Source organism: Helobdella robusta (genome assembly GCF_000326865.2).
Source record: "Helobdella robusta unplaced genomic scaffold HELROscaffold_90, whole genome shotgun sequence".
NCBI lineage: Eukaryota > Metazoa > Annelida > Clitellata > Rhynchobdellida > Glossiphoniidae > Helobdella > Helobdella robusta.
Genome location: NW_008705513.1, coordinates 71,079 through 89,282, shown reverse-complemented (window position 1 = coordinate 89,282; position 18,204 = coordinate 71,079). Strand labels below are relative to the sequence as shown.

At 34.0% G+C, this 18,204-nt stretch overlaps 3 protein-coding genes across 3 annotated transcripts; all 3 read left to right on the top strand.

Moving 5' to 3' along the window:
* Positions 1–268: 268 nt before the first annotated feature.
* HELRODRAFT_182651 (hypothetical protein) lies at positions 269–4,353 on the top strand (the record flags this gene model as incomplete). Its single annotated transcript, XM_009033385.1, has 5 exons — positions 269–1,079; positions 1,846–1,949; positions 2,422–2,956; positions 3,392–3,530; positions 4,164–4,353. 5 exons carry the CDS (start codon positions 269–271, stop codon positions 4,351–4,353), a joined length of 1,779 nt encoding a protein of 592 aa, XP_009031633.1.
* Positions 4,354–7,592: 3,239 nt separating this feature from the next.
* On the top strand, positions 7,593–9,580 carry HELRODRAFT_90849 (hypothetical protein; the record flags this gene model as incomplete). The annotated part of the gene is made up of 4 exons (XM_009033384.1): positions 7,593–7,758; positions 8,014–8,615; positions 9,114–9,187; positions 9,376–9,580. The coding sequence occupies 4 exons, from the start codon at positions 7,593–7,595 to the stop codon at positions 9,578–9,580; spliced, it is 1,047 nt and encodes a 348-aa protein (XP_009031632.1).
* A 1,316-nt stretch (positions 9,581–10,896) lies between these two features.
* HELRODRAFT_90848 (hypothetical protein) lies at positions 10,897–12,917 on the top strand (the record flags this gene model as incomplete). Its single annotated transcript, XM_009033383.1, has 3 exons — positions 10,897–10,962; positions 11,816–11,986; positions 12,168–12,917. The coding sequence occupies 3 exons, from the start codon at positions 10,897–10,899 to the stop codon at positions 12,915–12,917; spliced, it is 987 nt and encodes a 328-aa protein (XP_009031631.1).
* Positions 12,918–18,204: the final 5,287 nt, after the last annotated feature.

Genomic DNA, 18,204 nt, shown 5'->3' with positions numbered 1-18,204 from the left:
CATACATTATAAAAACATACTGTCAACCAGTTCATTACATCTCTGGCTAATATAATTAACACCATTAAAATTAATGAAAAAAATAATAATTAAAACAATAAATTAAACTAAAAAAAAAATAATAATAATAATAATATTATATTAATTTATATATATTATATTAAATTATATTATATTATGTTAAATTAAATTATATTATATTAATAATATCTGTGTTAACTGCTTCAAATTCAATAAAGATACTTCTGCTACAGCCGCCAGGATCGACATGCTGTCTCGAGATTCAACGCCATTACGTAACAACAACATTACTACTACTACAAGTATTTTAATTGTAGTCAGCCACAACAGAAGCAACAGTAGCAGCGGCGGCAGCTACAACATTGTCAGTGACGTCATGAGTGACGTATGTCAAATGGCTGACTTCCTAAACGTTTATCCCCCGCCGATTATCGCCACCGTCTCAATCATCCTCCAAATTTCATCCTTCATAGTTGTCTCAAGTCGAATGCTGGCACACCCATCCAAACTCTACCTCCGCTGCCTAATCGTGTTGAGTTTTTTAAACACCCTATCCGGTGGCTCACTTGATTGGCTGACGAGAATGGATTTTGGGCGGGGCCTGAGACATCCGGCGGCCAGTAGCGATGTGCTGTGCAGACTGTGGATGTTCGTCTTCAACGTCGTGAACGGGGCAGTTGGGTGGCTGTTGGTCTGCTTGCTGATCGACAGGATGGCCGTCATGAAGGAAAAATGTAGGCGGAGTCAGAAGGAGATGATGAGGATGATGAAGATGGTGATGTCCAGGAAGAAGACGAAGATGATTAGGAGGAGGAAAAAAAAGAAGATGATGAGGATGATGATGAATGGCGGCTGTGGTAGTGGTGGCGGTGGCGGTGGCGGTGGCGTGTGGGATGGTGGTGTGGTTGCTGGTTCAGGGAATGGAGATCATGGCGGGAAGTCGTTGCAGAACTCGCTGTTGCAGCAACAGCAGCTACCACAAGAACAACAGCAGCAGCGTCTACAACCGCAGCAGCAGCAATTGCAGCAACCACAGCAGCCACAAGAACAACTGCGCAGTATTGAGTGCAACTCACTAGAGCTAAAAATAAAAATGGATAAGCGGATTCATTCACAAGTTCGACAGGAGACGCGCACTAAAAAACTTTTCAAAAATTTCTCGGAAGATAACAAAATGATTTTTCATCAGAAAACATCAACAACAACAACATCAACAACATCTACAACCTCAGCAACAACAACATCAACATCAACAACAACATCGATATTGACCAACCCAACAACCTCCTCAACAAAAACAACAACAATTTCAACTACATCAATGGCATTAACATCAAGATTAACTAGTCCAAAGACAACAACAACATCATCAACAACATCAGCAACAACAACATCAACAACAATAGCAACAACAACAACATCAATAAAATTGCCAAGAGAATCCAATTCACCAATTGTCACAAATATTCAAATTTATTTCAGAAACAAACTGAATCAAGAGAGCCTGCTAAAGAATGGTGATGTTTGTGTGTGTTTTGTGTGTGTGTTTTTTATGTTAATTAATTAATTAATTAATTGACTAATTAATTAATTCTTTCGTTCGTTCGTTCGTTCATTCATTCATTCATTCATTCATTCATTCATTCATTCATTCATTCATTCATTCATTCATTCATTCATTCATTCATTCATTCATTCATTCATTCATTCATTCATTCATTCATTCATTCATTCATTCATTCATTCATTCATTCATTCACTCATTCATTCACTCATTCATTCACTCATTCATTCAATCAATCAATCATTCATTCATTCATTCAGATGGCTTGGAGTTGGACAACGAAATATTTACTAGCAAGGTTAAGCTGACATTGGTCTTCGTCGGGTCCATCATTTTCAGCTTGCACTCATTGTGGGTGTTTGAGGTGAGTGAATAAGTGAGTGAGTGAGTGAGTGAGTGAGTGAGTGAGTGAGTGAGTGAGTGAGTGAGTGAGTGAGTGAGTGAGTGAGTGAGTGAGTGAGTGAGTGAGTGAGTGAGTGCGTGAATGGATGAATGAATAAAAAAAATGAATGAAGAAATGAATAAATAAACGAATGAACGAATTAATGAATGAATTCGCAAATCAAGACATCATCGTCTCCACCACAAATCATCATTATCATCCCTACCATCACAACATTATCACTATCATCACTATCACCACCATCATCATCATCACCCATACCACCATCACCATAACCTTAACCATTACCTACCACTACCAGCTTTTACACAACATCATCACTCAGGAAATTTCTAGTTTCATCATTATTACCACCACCACCACCATCATCATCACCGTTATCATCATCACAACTACCACCACTACCATCACTCTAACCCACCACCACCATTAGCTCTTAAACGCCCACGGAACCAACCCCCAATGCAATATCAACAGTCAGCGGGGTGACCTTGAAGCCCTCATTTGGCCCTGGCTCTCCACCACCCTCTTCTACTACCTACCCAGCTCCATACTATTGACGCTGCTATTTATAGTTGCTAAAAGTTCCCTGAGGGCTAAAAATAACTGCACCGGAAGTCATGGTGGTGGTGGTGGTGGTGATAATGATGAAACTAGAAATTTCCTAAGAGCTAAAAATAGCTCTTCCCGAAGTTGTAATTATGATGATGAAAGTGGTGGTAGTGGTGGTGGTAATGCTGATGGTCAACATTTTCTAAGAGCTAAAAATAGCTGCACCGGAAGTAGTAACAATGGCGGAAATAGTAGTGATTATAGTGTGAATACTGAAAATTTCCCAAAGACAAAAAATAGGAATCATGGTGTCGACGACGAAGCCAGTGAAGATAATGTTGGAAATTCCCAGAAAGCTAAAAATAACTGCTCCAGAAGTCATAGTAATGATGGCGAAGTCGGTAATGATTATGATGGTGGTTGTAGTAATAGTTATATTGGTAGTAATAATAATAATAATATTTATGGTTGTATTTATGATGATGATGCTAGCGATACTGCTACTACTACTGCTGCTGCTACCACCACTACTACTACTACTACTACTTCTACTACTACTACTACTACTTCTTCTTCTAATAATAATAATAATAATAATTACAAACCATTATTGATTCCAAATGGTTTGACAAAACTCCGTGAAAATGAATTTACTTTTTCATCAACTACTACTACTACTACTACTACTACTGCTGCTGCTGCTGCTGCTGCTGCTGCTGCTACTACTGCGGCTACTACTGCTACTACTACAACTACTGCTACTAACAATAATAATTCTTATAATAATAATAAAAACAACAATAATAATAATAATAATTACAACAGTCATAATAAAATAAAAAAATTGAGAGCAGCGTATGACCATTTGGATTGTACGGCCATCTTGTTATCGGCATTATACGCTCTGGCTGTTTTGCCCTCTGTGACTCTGCACCTCTCCCTTCTCTGTGTCGATCCATCATTCATCCAGCGCGATTTTCCCGCCAATTTGTGCAGGTTGGTTGTGATTAGCTGGCTGATTGATTGGTTGATTGTTTGTTTGGCTGATTGGTTGGCTGATTGGTTGGTTGATTGGTTGGCTGATTGGTTTGTTGGCTGATTGGTTTGTTGGTTGATTGGTTGGTTGATTGATTGGTTGGATGATTGGCTGATTTGTTGGCTGGTTGCTTGTGGCACATCAATCCTTAATTTATTCACTTTCATTCATTTTACCGCAAATTTTTGTAGGTTGGTTGTGATTAGTTGGTTGGTTGTATGGTTGCTGATTGGTTGGTTTGATGGTTGGCTAGAGCTGATTGGTTGATTAGTTAAATGAAACAATTCATTTGAAAGATCAGTAAATTTTTTGACAAGATTTGATTGGTTTAATGGTAGTGAAGTGGTCATCATTATCATCGCCACAATTACTATCATCATCATCATCATCACGATAAACTTCACCATCATCATATCAATCAATCACCGCATCATCATCACCACCACCACCATCATCACGACCATCATCATCACCACCACCATCATCACGACCATCATCATCACAACCACCATCATCATCACCACCACCACCATCATCACGACCATCATCATCACAACCACCATCATCATCACCACCATCATCACCAGGATCACTCTACTCAGCGTCATCTTCCAGTGCATCTCCAACCTCTTTCACTACACAATCATACCCCTCTCGGTCACGTGCTTCTACATTGCTGACGTCATCAGGGCTAAAAATAGATCAACCAATGGCGTAAAGACAGCTAAAAATAGTTTACCCCAGGTCAACAATAACTCTGATTCTAAAAATATATAGTAGAAACAGCTAAAAATAGATAACCCTGGATCAACATCAGCGCTAGTTCTAAAAATAGATCACCCGACGTCATCACGATGACAGCTAAAAATAGATGTTTAACCCACTCTAAAGATTGATCATCTTATGTCTAAAAATAGATCTAGATTCTAAAAATAAATCATCTTATGTCTAATAATAGATCTAGACTCTAAAAATAGATCATCTTATGTCTAAAAATAGATCTAGACTCTAAAACTAAATCATCATACGTCTAAAAACAGATCTAGATTCTAAAAATAGATCATCTTACGTCACCGAATCTAAATTCCCTTGAAAAAAATCCAAAAGCGTAGATTGTTTTGTTTAATTGGTTATAAGATTACTTGAACATTATTTGAAATTAATTTTCGTTCATTCGTTTATTTATTTGTTCATTCATTCATTCATTCATTCATTCATTCATTCATTCATTCATTCATTCATTCATTCATTCATTCATTCATTCATTCATTCATTCATTCATTCATTCATTCATTCATTCATTCATTCATTCATTCTTTAATTTAATGATTTGCTAGTTCTTTTTATCATTGCGAAAGATTGTGTTACTTTCAATCATTCATTAACTCATTCATTCATTCACATTCATTCATTCATGCATTCGTGTATCAAATTTCAATTTTTTTTTATCTTAACGGTGCTTTTGTGTTTGGCAATCTGCTAGGATCAAATAAATTTTTCGTTGTTTTGATGACGATGATTAAAACCTGAAGTGAATGAATGATTGAATGAATGAATGAATTGATGAATGAATTAACAAACGAACGAACGAACGAGAAAACAATGAATGATTAAGTTGATGAATGCAGCATTAAGTAAACAAAATGAACTAATGAATTATTATAATTTTAATGAATGAATGAATTTTAATGAATGAATGGATGAATTTTAATGAATGAATAAATGAATTATTATAATCTTAATGAATGAATGAATGAATTTTAATGAATGAATAAATAAATGAATGAATGTATGAACGAACGAATGAATGAATTATCAAATTTTTTAACGATTTGACATCCGCTTTACTTGAATCCAATTGAATGAGATTTTAAAACAAAACTCACCGTATCAAATTAAATATTAACATAATAAAAAATTATGACAAAAATAATTACGAAAATGAATTATAATTATGTATTATTATTATTATTATTATAATTTTTTTAACACAATAGTAAAAAGGTAGTAAAGGGATTTAATTCACCGCCATTGAATGTCGTAAAGAAAAGTGCTGGGCAATAAAATAATCGTAAATGAATGAATGAATGAGTGAGTAAATGAATGAGAATGAGTGAGTGAGTGAATGAATGAATAGATGAATTAATGAATGAATAGAAGATAGGATGAATGAATGAATGAACAAAAGAACGGACAGGCAAACAAATAAAGGAATGGATAATTAAATATCTGAAAGAACGATCGAACGAATGAACGAACGAACGAATGAACAAACGAACGAATGAACAAACGAACGAACAAATGAATAAACAAAGAATGAATGAACGAATATAACATTTCGATAACATCTAAAATATCCATGACACATTTGCTAATGTGCTGATAGCTGGTCATATTATAACACATTTTGACAAACTACTGGCTATTGCTACTACCACTGTTACCACTACTAAGACTACTACAACTACTACTACTACTACTACAGCTACTACAACGAATGCTACTACTACTATTACCACTATTAAGACTACTACTACTACTTCTACTACTACAGCTACTACAACGAATGCTACTACTACTACTACTTTTACTTCATTTTTTTCAGTATAACAAAAATTATCTCACCACAGATATTCTGATTTGAATAAAACCCCCAACCGACAAAGTTATAAAAATAATTAATTAAGAGATCACTCTTTGTTAGAAATATGACGGTTGAATTATTCAAATTGGCTACGTAATAAATATTATTATTATTATTTTATTATTTTTATTATCATGGTTGTTAATGGTATTCATTTTACTATGCCTAGAGTTAAACTAAGGTATGACTATATAAGGACATTTGGTTTTCAGTTAGTAATGTTATCTACAATCGATGAGGATTTTCAATCAGTTATTCACCGCTAATTCTATTGGGAGTTTTATATAATTACTTGATTTCAGTGCTACTATTACTACTACAACTATTGCTGCTGCTGCTGCTGCTACTTCTACTACTACAGTTGCTGGATTTGCTACTTCTGCTACTACCACTACTACTACTACTCCACTACTACTACAGTTGCTACTTTGGCTACTACTGCTGCTGCTACTACTACTACTACTACTACTACTACTACTACTACTATACTTACTACTACACTAAACTACTACTACTACTACTAAACTACTACTACTACTATTACTATTATTACTACTACTACTACTACTAAACTACTACTACTACTACTACTATTACTATTATTACTACTACTACTACTACTACTACTACTACTACTACTACTACTATACTTACTACTACTACTACTACTAAACTACTACTACTACTATCTGTAAGAAGTAATCATGGATTCATTGAAATTGTTTGGCGTGTTGCTGATGTTGATGCTGACGATTCCAACAGCCTCATCATCTACGTCATCGTTGTCGGCTCTGACGTCATCTTCGTCAAAATATGAAACCCTACTTTTGCTGTTAGTTTTTTATTTCCATTTTAATTTTATTTTATTAATTTATTTATTCAAATAATTCTTCACCAATACGCGTGTCATCTAAGCACTGATTCATTATATATATATATATATATATATATATAAAAATTGAAAAATTTATACAAGTAAATAATTTAAATAAATAAGTTTTGAATTAATCCTCATAAATAAACTTTTTTTTTCCATTGTAACAGCTCTCCAGTTCTCTACTTTGAAAACAACAATAACAACAACCTTATGACTTCATCAACATGGGAAAAGAACAACAGCAATCATTATTATTATTATGAAAACAACAACAAAGGCGACGATAATAAAAACAATAATAATAAGAACATCAACAACAACAAAGCCAACAACAACAACAACAAAAATAATAAAAAGAAAAAGATGAACATCATCAACAACAACAATAAAGCCAACAACAACAACAAAGTTAACAATAAGAACACCAACGACAACAAATTAAGCCTTCATCGCCTCCTACTAAAGACAACAAAGAACTCAACCAAGTGCAAGATGATGAAATTTCTATCGAAATTTCAAAAAACCTGGTTCTGCCAATGGAGACCAGGCTCGCTTGACATCTTGATAGAGGCTGGAAGACTAACTCGTCATGAGTGTAAGAGGCAGTTCGCCAGTAGGAGGTGGAACTGTCCAACTTTTCCAGATGAAAAAAATGGCGGAAGTATTAACGGTCTTTATTATCGCCATTTTCAAAATGGCGGACAAGATGGCGCGGAGAATCAGTATGGAGTTTATGGATGGGTTGCTTTTGCTGGTCAGTTGAATTTGTTATTCTTTTATATATATATATATATATATATATATATATATATATATATATATATATATATATATAAGGGTTTCTACTATTAATATTATAATTAATTATAATGAGGTTATGATAAAATATAATTTAGTTATAATTAATTATTATGAGGTTATAATAAAATAAAAATTAATAATTTTCCAGGAAACAAGGAGACAGCATTTCTGCAGACGCTGACGTCATCGTCGATGGCTTACGTCATAACGAAGGGATGTGCCAGTGGCGCCATCTTTAATTGCGGCTGCGATACGGATCGTCGCGACTTTTACACTACTAATAATTATTTGAATAATAATTATAATTATAATAATAATTATAATCATAATCATAATAATGAAGATGACGTCATATTCAAGTGGGGCGGATGTTCAGACGATGTTATACACGGTATAGAGTTTACAAAAAATCTCATAGACGAAAGTTCCGATAAGATTATTCGAATCGGAGAAAGCCGAATAAATCCGGATAAAATAAACGCTAAAAAAGCGATGCTACAACACAACGTGAATACCGGTAGGGATGTGCTGTTGAATTCGATTATTGTCAAGTGTAAGTGCCACGGAATTTCTGGAAGTTGTCAGACGAAAACGTGTTGGAGGACTTTGAGTCAGTTTCAGTCGATCGCTGCAGAAATTATGACTCGCTATGATCACGCGGAGAAAATTGAAAGAGGCGTTCGAAAAAATATCGCCAGGGTGGTAGCGAGAGATCAAGTTTTAGAAAGTCGAAGTAATTTAGGGGCGAAAATGACGAAGAAACAAACTTTTAAAAGAAGTTTGGAGGCTGATTATGAGGGAGATTTGGAAATGTTTGTCGATGGCGTAAATGAAAATTATGAGACAACTGTGGCTGAGACGATAGATGCTACCGCTACCACTGCAGCAACAATGACGTCATCTTGGCCGTCGTCGTCAACTACATCATCATTTCCATCATCATCTTCTTCTTCATCATCCTCTTCATCATCAACTGATGCTGAAATGATTACAACACGTAGAAACGCCTGGAGGAGGCATAAGAAGACTGGGGCTGGTGAAAGAGGAAGAATACTGGAAAGAGCGAAGAAGTCAAAAAAAACTACTACTACTACTACCACTACTACTACTACCACTACTACTACTACCACTACTACAACTACCACTACTACAACTACCACTACTACAACTACCACTACTACAACTACTACTACAACGACGACGATCAAAAAACAGAAAAACAATAATAACAACACCAACAATCTCGTTTATGTCATCAATTCGCCAACATACTGCACACCATTGCCAAAGTAAGCATTCTTAAATTTAATTAAGCTTATTTTATATTATTCAGTCATAATTAATACCCATGTATTTGCAATTCAATTTATTATGAATTTATATTTTATGCAAAAAAGCCAAACATAAAATTTACTAACAAACGAACGAAATTAAAAATAACCACAAAACCCCATCCCCACCCCCACCCCCATTCCAGGTTCGACTTCTACGGCACGACAGGACGGACGTGCGACCGGAAATCCGGAAGCCAGTACGGAAGTTGTGACGTCACGTGTTGTGGGCGTGGCTACGTCACGGTAGTGCGCCGCGTGACCGAGAGATGCAACTGCCAGTTCCATTACTGCTGCACTGTCACGTGCGAGAAGTGCGAGCGTTCCTACGACGAGCACCTATGCAAATGACAGAGTAATAAATTATGCTAATTGGTATGCAGATGGCTAAATGATAGGCAAGGGATTGGATAAATTATGCTAACGATATGCAAATGAGTGAATGATATGCAAAGGATTGAATAGTTTATTTATGCTAATGATATGCAGATGGCAAAATTAATTACGCTATTGATACGCAAATGGCTGAATTGATTATGTTAACGAATTTGCTTATATTAATGCTGTATGAATGTTAAAAATCCACACACAAATTGGCATACGATGGCAAATTGCCCATGGATCTCATTGCATTCGAAGCCGGTCACCGTAGCATCAGAACCAGACGTCTCTTGCTTTTGACATTTGCTATTTATAATTACTATTTTTATTATTGTCATTTTAATTAGTATTTTATTAATTATTAATAATAATTTTGTCTTTGTCATTTCAATATTAAATGTTGTATCATCGTTCACTACTTTTCAACGAGATACGTCTATGAAAAACTATCTACTCTTTCTCGAAAGCCAAAATCAAATAATGATAATAAATTGTAATAAAATGTTTAAAAAAAATAAATAGAATAGAATCAAATAATCGAATCAAATCAAATGAACAACCAACCCAAGTGCATGGGCGTAAGAGTTGTATTTAAATTTAATTAATTAATTAATTTATATTTAAATTGATATGTTTACACAAAGCAGTGTTGTTTCTGTCACAGAAAATTTGCTTCTGACGAGCCAATAGCACTGTTAATTAATTTAAAGTTAAAAGAAATTGGCCGTAAAAATTTAAATAACGATAAATTGAAATTATTGTAGACAATTCAAAGGTGTTAGTTATTGTAGAACAGTCGAGATATATTATATATATATATATATATATATATATATATATATAAATTTAGATGTGTTCGTCGTTTGTATTGTTTTGATGGAAGTAGATTAGTTTCATGGCATATTGTCAGCCCCAGAACCTCAATCTTGTTGCCCCACACAATGGCAATGTCCGGAGGTAGCCTGTAGAATAGGCATGATATTGCACCAGTCATTTAGAGCCCGTAACCTCAACTCCTCTATCATTAACGCCAGTACCTTATCATGTCTGTCTTTGTATCTCTTCAGAGCCGATGTTGAACCGCAGTTTGAACTTTTAAAACGTTACCGAAATTAAAATGCAGCCATCCTGATTTGCAACTAAATGTGGATTTAAGTTATGAGAATTTTTCTGCTTTCTGTTTTATATATTTAGAAAAATTTAAAATGTTTTAGGCCGATTTATTTAACAAATTAATTAATTAGCAATTTAATTATTTGAAAAATTGTTTTATAATTTGTTTGAAAATGTACTGTTATAAGAATTTGTCGTCTGGTCACAAGATGCCTGCTTTTGGATTAGGAACTTGGCAGGTTAAATTTTTAATATCTTATAATAATTTTATTTAAAAACCTCTTTTAAACCTCTCCACTTGACATTATTCCAATTTTTATTCTTAAAAAATTTGCTCATCTCATTTTTGCTCCATTACTTTCTAAGCTCTGCAATCCTTCTCTAGAAAACAACATTTTCCAATTTCTTTTAATTTTAAATTTTTAATTAATTTTAATAATTAGTTAAGTTTTAAATTTAAGAAAGCTCAAATTCTAGTATTCTACCTTTACTAAATAATCTAATTTTGATCCATTTGATGTCTAATCCTCCTAATTACTGTTCTAATTCTAACGAATCTAACCTATCAACTTTTTCCAAATTACTTGAATGCATTGTCTTGTGCAGGATTCTCACTCATATTACTTCATCTCCTAATCTCTCTCATTTTCATTCCACTTACAGTTACATTAATAAAATTAATATTTATTCTGTAATAATAAAATAATGGATGATAATTAAATAAATTATCTAAAAACTTTTAGTATGCGTTTAAATCTAAATATAATTTGTTTAATTTAAAATTTGTTTAAATATAGATATTTGAATTATAAATTTGAAAAAAAACTTTAGGATTAAATTAAATAGATGATAAATAATAAATTTTGTATTTTTATATGGTGGCACTTATTTTATATTTTTCACTGTCTTTAAACATTCTTTCTAACAAATTCATTTTTTTTATAAAATGTTTAATCAATCTTATAAATTTAAAATCATCCAAAAATAACTTTCTCATTAACTTTATTTCATAATTTTTTGACTACTATTTTTATAATTTGTCCTTATTTAATAAAATATTTAAAAATTACTTTTTATTTATTCAAAATCAAGTCTAAACTGAATGAAGTAGGAGAAGCAGTAGTTAGCGCAATCCGCGCTGGTTACCGGATGATCGACTGTGCATTCATCTACGGGAACGAAGAAGAGATTGGTTGTGCAATCAAGCACTGTATCGATGATTTGCAATTGGTCTCAAGAGAAGAATTGTTCATAACCAGTAAGGTAAGGGCAGGAATAATTTTTCTTCAATGTTTCTTTTTTATACAGATAATCCAATTTTTTTATACAAATAATCCAATTTGAGATGTTGGTTTTGAAGTTAATTTCAATTTTAATCAATTAAATTAATGTTTTTAATTAATTTTTATTTTTGATTTCATCTCTAACTCGATTATATTGACAGCTATGGAATACCAAACATCGCCCAGATGATGTGCAGCCAGCTTTGAGGGAATCGCTGAAGAGATTGAAATTGAACTATCTTGACTTGTATCTAATCCACTGGCCTATAGCTTTCAAATCGGGCGAGGAGGTCTTCCCGACTGATTCGAATGGCAATCTGATCTACGAGGACGTTGATTTCAAAGAGACATGGAGGGCGATGGAGTGTTGCGTTAAAAGTGGTTTGCTACGTAGCATCGGCCTGTCCAACTTCAACAGCCAACAGATAACTGAAATTCTGAGCATTGCAACCGTCAAACCGGCCAATCTCCAGGTAGAAATCCACCCCTACCTACAACAAACTAAGCTCGTCGAGTTTTGCCACCGAAACCAAATGACGGTGACGTCATACAGCAGTTTTGCTTCTCCTCGCAGACCGTGGCTTGATGAGGAAACGAAGAACTCGGTTAATTTATTTAATGAGCCTGTGCTTCTAAAAATAGCAGCCAATCACGGTAAAACTGTAGCCCAGGTGATTTTGAGATGGCTATTCGAGAGGGACATAATCGTAATTCCAAAGAGTGTGAACCCGTCTAGGATCAAAGAAAATCTTCAGATTGATGACTTTCGACTGACTGAGGAAGATCTGGGGCAGATAAAATGTTTGAATAGGAACCAGAGGGTCATCCTCCCTATGATCGTCAACAAGGAAGGCAAGAAGGTGCCCAGGGATATCAGTGCCCCCAACTATCCATTCAATGTTGAGTTTTGAGGCGTTCCGATGGATGGATGGATGGATGGATGGATGGATGGATGGATGGATGGATGGACGGATGGACGGACGGATGGACGGACGGATGGACGGACGGATGGATGGACGGATGGATGGACGGAAGGATAGACGGATGGATGGAAGGATGGATGGAAGGATGGATGGAAGGGTTGTGGAGAGAGATGGATGGATGGATGGATATACAGATGAATAAAAAGATGGATAAAAGATAAAAAATGATATTATTGCTCAGAGACTTCAATAATGTTGTTTTGGATGGATGGATGAATAAACAGATAAATGAATGAACGGATAGACAGCTAGATAGATGAATGAATAAATTAATAAATAGATTAGATTGATGGATGGCTGGATGAATAGTCTGATGAATGAACCGGGTATAGAACTACATAGAAATGTTTGTCTTTAAGTTAATGATTTGTCTTCTATCCAAATATTCATTGTATCATTTCTCTTTTTTATTTTATAATGGGTTATGATATACAAAAGATGATGAGGTATTGTTAAGCTATTTTTTTTTGGTTGCAACCAAACTAGCTACAAAACTTTGATTGCAGAAATTAAGAATAGCATGTTTTGATTGGTTTATCTACTTAACTTGTTTTCTTTACTACTTTAAAGGTTTTTTTTTTTGGTTGTTTAATTCTTTTCAAGTCATTTGCAGTTCAGTTATTTAACATGTCGTTATATATTTATATACAAAAATATAATGTTTTGGGTTTAGATTATCATAAATACAGTTATTTATAAAGACCACTGCGTTCTGAATAATGCCGAAAACGCATTGATCTTTATAAATAAAAATATATGTGTCAAGGATGGACCATCCACAAGCTATTTGGTTAACTTATTTCGGCTTTCCTTTAAATAAGAGGAAACTGAAAAAAGTTACAGTACACCATAATGTATATATACGTGTGTGTGTGTGTATGTATGTGTGTGTGTGGATGTATGTGTTTGTATGTATGTGTGTGTGTAATTGTTTTTTGTTATTTATACATTCACCTGTTCATTCCAAATATGTTTATTACGTGCTGTATACATACGTTCGTGCGTGTGTGTGTGTTATAAATATATATTCATTCATTTATTTATTTGTAAAATGTCCATTCGTTTATTTATTTAAAGAATATTCACTCATTTACTCACATGAAGAATTAAGAATTTGATTTGTCAAGTTTTGTAGAAATTGTTGATCTCTTTTCAAATTTGTAGCCAACAAATATCTAGGCAGAAGTAATAACTTTTGGTATAGATATTTTATTTAAAAAATAAAAATAAAATAAAAAAAATGCATACGTGACTTTAATCAGAAGGCAAAATTTGTAGATTATTCGTTTTTTAGCACCCAGCCAACGTAAATCATTTAATATTTTTAAAATGAAGAAGTGAAATTTTCAAAAGTTTGGATTTTAAACAAATATAACGAAATATCGACCGATAAAAAATAATAATTTATTATTATTTTATAGTGATTCTTATTATATAGTGATGATTCGATCCTATGTTGAAATAACAATTCGATTTCGATTTTTTTTTTCAAACGAAATTCAACTCATTGATTTTTTGTTTTTAAATTTTATTGAAACAAGAAACCATTTATACATGCATATATACAAAGTAAATCAAGAAATATAACCAAATTAGAAAAAACTAGAAACCAGTTAACATTTAATAAATAAATAATTACATAGACATTATTGAAAAAATTGTTCAAAAAAGTAAAATATAAGGCGACGACGAAAAAAAATTTACTATGTTTTGTTGGTGTGGTGTTGTGAAGCAAAAAAACACAACAAAAAAATAGTTAAAAGTCGTAAGAATAGTAGTCAGTCACCTACCTATAGTTAAATTACTCTCAGGGCCCTAGCTTACCTATAGTTATTAACTCATCTCACCTACCTACAAATTTATATTTCTAAGTTTTAGGAATTTTACATGTTTCAGGTATTGTATTTTACATCTTTTAACGTTTTTAATTTGCCTTTTTCGAATAATTTATTTTTAAAATTTTTTTTGTTAGAAACTTTTTAACTAATGTTAAGCCCTAGCCTACCTACGATTGTCCAACTCATCTCAATCCCTAACTTACCTACGAATTAAATTAAAGTCCGGTAAAGAAAATAGCAAGTTGAAGAGATACATAACAACGACAACACCGAAAAATGGATGGTGTGTATGAGTGTGTTGTATTGTAGTGTGTATGTGTGCAAATGTTGTTATTGAGATGACAATCCACTCCAATCACTCCAAAACATTCCACTCCTTTGTTCAAATTCCAGTACTTTCTGAGGTACGACGGCAAACAATTTCTCGTTAATATTTATTATTATTGTTGTTGTTATCTTTGAATTGTCATCGGAACGATCATCATGAGTCCACCATCTGAAACGTGCTGACGCCCACCACAGCCCACCTCTCATCATTCTGTAGACAATTTTTTTTATCAGCGTAGTAGTAAATCAAGGAATAAAGGAACGAACGAATAAATGATTAACTGAATGATTGGTTGAATGATTGAGTGAATGGATGAATAAATTAATCAATCAATGATTCAATGAATGAATTAACGAATCAATGTAAAAATAATTTTGAAGATTGAGTGATAAAATGAACGAATGAATGAATGAGAAAAATAAAAAAACGAAAGTAAATCTTACTTCAAAAATCGTCGTTACTGTACTCTCCATTGCACCGACCATCACCATCTGGTCGGCACAAGATGTCATCCGAACTTCAGAGTGTCAGTCGAACAGCCAACGAGCTGATTCTTCCTACACCACCACCATCATGAGACCACCATCTGAAACGTGCTGACTTCCACCACTGCCCACCTTTTATTAACGTTGTAGTAAATGAATGTTCGAACAAAGGAACAAACGAACAAATGATAGGTTAATTGATAAAGTGAACGAATGAATGAATTAATCAATCAAAGAATGAATATAATTAATCAATTGAATAATTTGAAAGATTGAGTGAGGAAATGAATGAATGAGAAAAATAAAAAAACGAAACTAAAGCTTACTTCAAAAATCCATCATCTGGTCGGCACACAAGATGTCATCCGAACTTCAGAGTTTCAGTCGAACAGCCAACAAGCTGATTCTCCCTACACCACCATCATCATGAGAACACCATCTGAAACGTGCTGACGCCCACCACTGCCCACCTCTCATCATTCTGTAGACAACATTTTTTATTAGCGTAGTAGTAAATGAATGTTAGAATCTTAGAAGCAAAAAATTATAAAATGAAAATGTCAAATAAATAATATCTTAAAATAATAAATTGAGTAAAATGTAAAAAAAAACTTACCGTCGTCTATTCGACAAAGGCAGAATGTTGAATGCGGTCCGGTTCCTACGTTGTCCTCGAAAACTGGTGCCAGTCCTCCTCGAGATTATTGTTGAAACTCAGCCCGTGTTGATGAAGAAAGATAGAGAAAGAGTAGATTCTCATCAGAAAGCTTAGCGGTGCCTGCATCTCAAATTGCTTAATAAAAATAATCCTATCTACATATTCAATTACCTTAACTAATCTATATTAAATTGTTAATGGTACGATAGTCGAAAGTCCCCCTTCATTCTCCCTCCTTGCACAGAAGTTCGCCGACAGCCATGGCACCGGATAGAAAACCATTGCCGTGCGGATAGTAGACTATTGCCGAGCGGATAGTAAACCATTTGCCGTCCGGAAGCCGTGCGGGTAGTAGACTATGGCCGTGCCGCTTGGTAAATCATTACCGTGCAGATAGTAAACCATTGCCGTCCGGATAGTAAACCATTGCCGGTACACCACTGGCCACCAAGGCTTACCTCTGACAACAGACTTCGAAATTCAGAGTCTATCGGCTATCGTACCCTCAACTTACCTATTCATTACAATTAAGCCCTAGCTTACCTAAAATTACAAAAAAACTCAAGAGCCCAATTCATTGGCCTTTCGGCACCCACCCCACCACCTACGTAATGCCTTGGGCTCCAACTTAGTAATAATAATATAAAACTTAAACTCTAAATCCATTAATGAGTATGTTACAACGTAGCCTTAACTTACCTATTCATTACATTACGGTCCAAGCTTACCTAAAATTACAAAACTCAAGAGCCCAATTCATTGGCCTTTCGGCACCCACCCCACCACCTACGTAATGCCTTGGGCTCCAACCTAATAATAATAATGTAAAACTTAATAATTAACTTACCTATCAATACTTACAGCGTTTTAATTTACATTATAAGATTGTTCCTAGAATTACATTATAGCCCTAAACTACCTATGAAATTAAATTACTCTCAGCCTTAGTAATAATAAATTAGAATGTGTAATGAAAATAAAATTACGCTCAAATACTAATATATGTTTATGTATGTATTTGTGTGTGTGTGTAATACGCTGATGCGTGTAATGTGGGTGCAAGAAAAAGTAGAAGAGATAAACTTACGCGCCTACCTATTCAACTACATTAGTGTTGGATGCTTCCTATCTATCCTACCTACAATTAAAATTATTCCTATCTAACTTACCTATATAGCTACTTAGTGTAATTGTGTGTATGTGTGTGTGCGTGTGAGCATTCTTACTTAATGTTAAATTAGAGAAAAACAGAGAAAAAAGAAAAACGTATCCCAGCCAGGCGTGTATTCATTGCCACTGAATGAACAAACGAAGCCTGACATCTTCCATGATGAACTCCTCTGGAAGCTTCAACCTGAATGAAATGAAAAAATTTTATTTAATTAATTTAAATGAAAATAGAGAAACGAGCCGCGGTGAAACCCGCCAACAGGAAAATCCAGCCAACTGGCAAAAAAGGAACCGCAAAGAAACCGTAAAACGAACCCCAGCCAGGCGTGCATTCTTTGCCACTGAATGAATGAACGTAGCGTGACATCACAACCAGTCTGATCGTCCCAGATGAACTCCTCTGGAAGCTTCAACTTGAATGAATGAACCTGAAAAAACCTAAATGAATGGAAAATGAAAATAACCGCAAAGAAACCGACCGGTCGGCAAAGAAAAGAGAAAAAAAGAGCCAAGAAAGGTATCTATATAGGATTTATGCTCTATATAACTCTATATAACTCTATATAACTCTATATAACTCTATATAACTCTATATAACTCTATATAACTCTATATAACTCTATATAACTCTATATAACTCTATATAACTCTATATAACTCTATATAACTCTATATAACTCTATATAACTCTATATAACTCTATATAACTCTATATAACTCTATATAACTCTATATA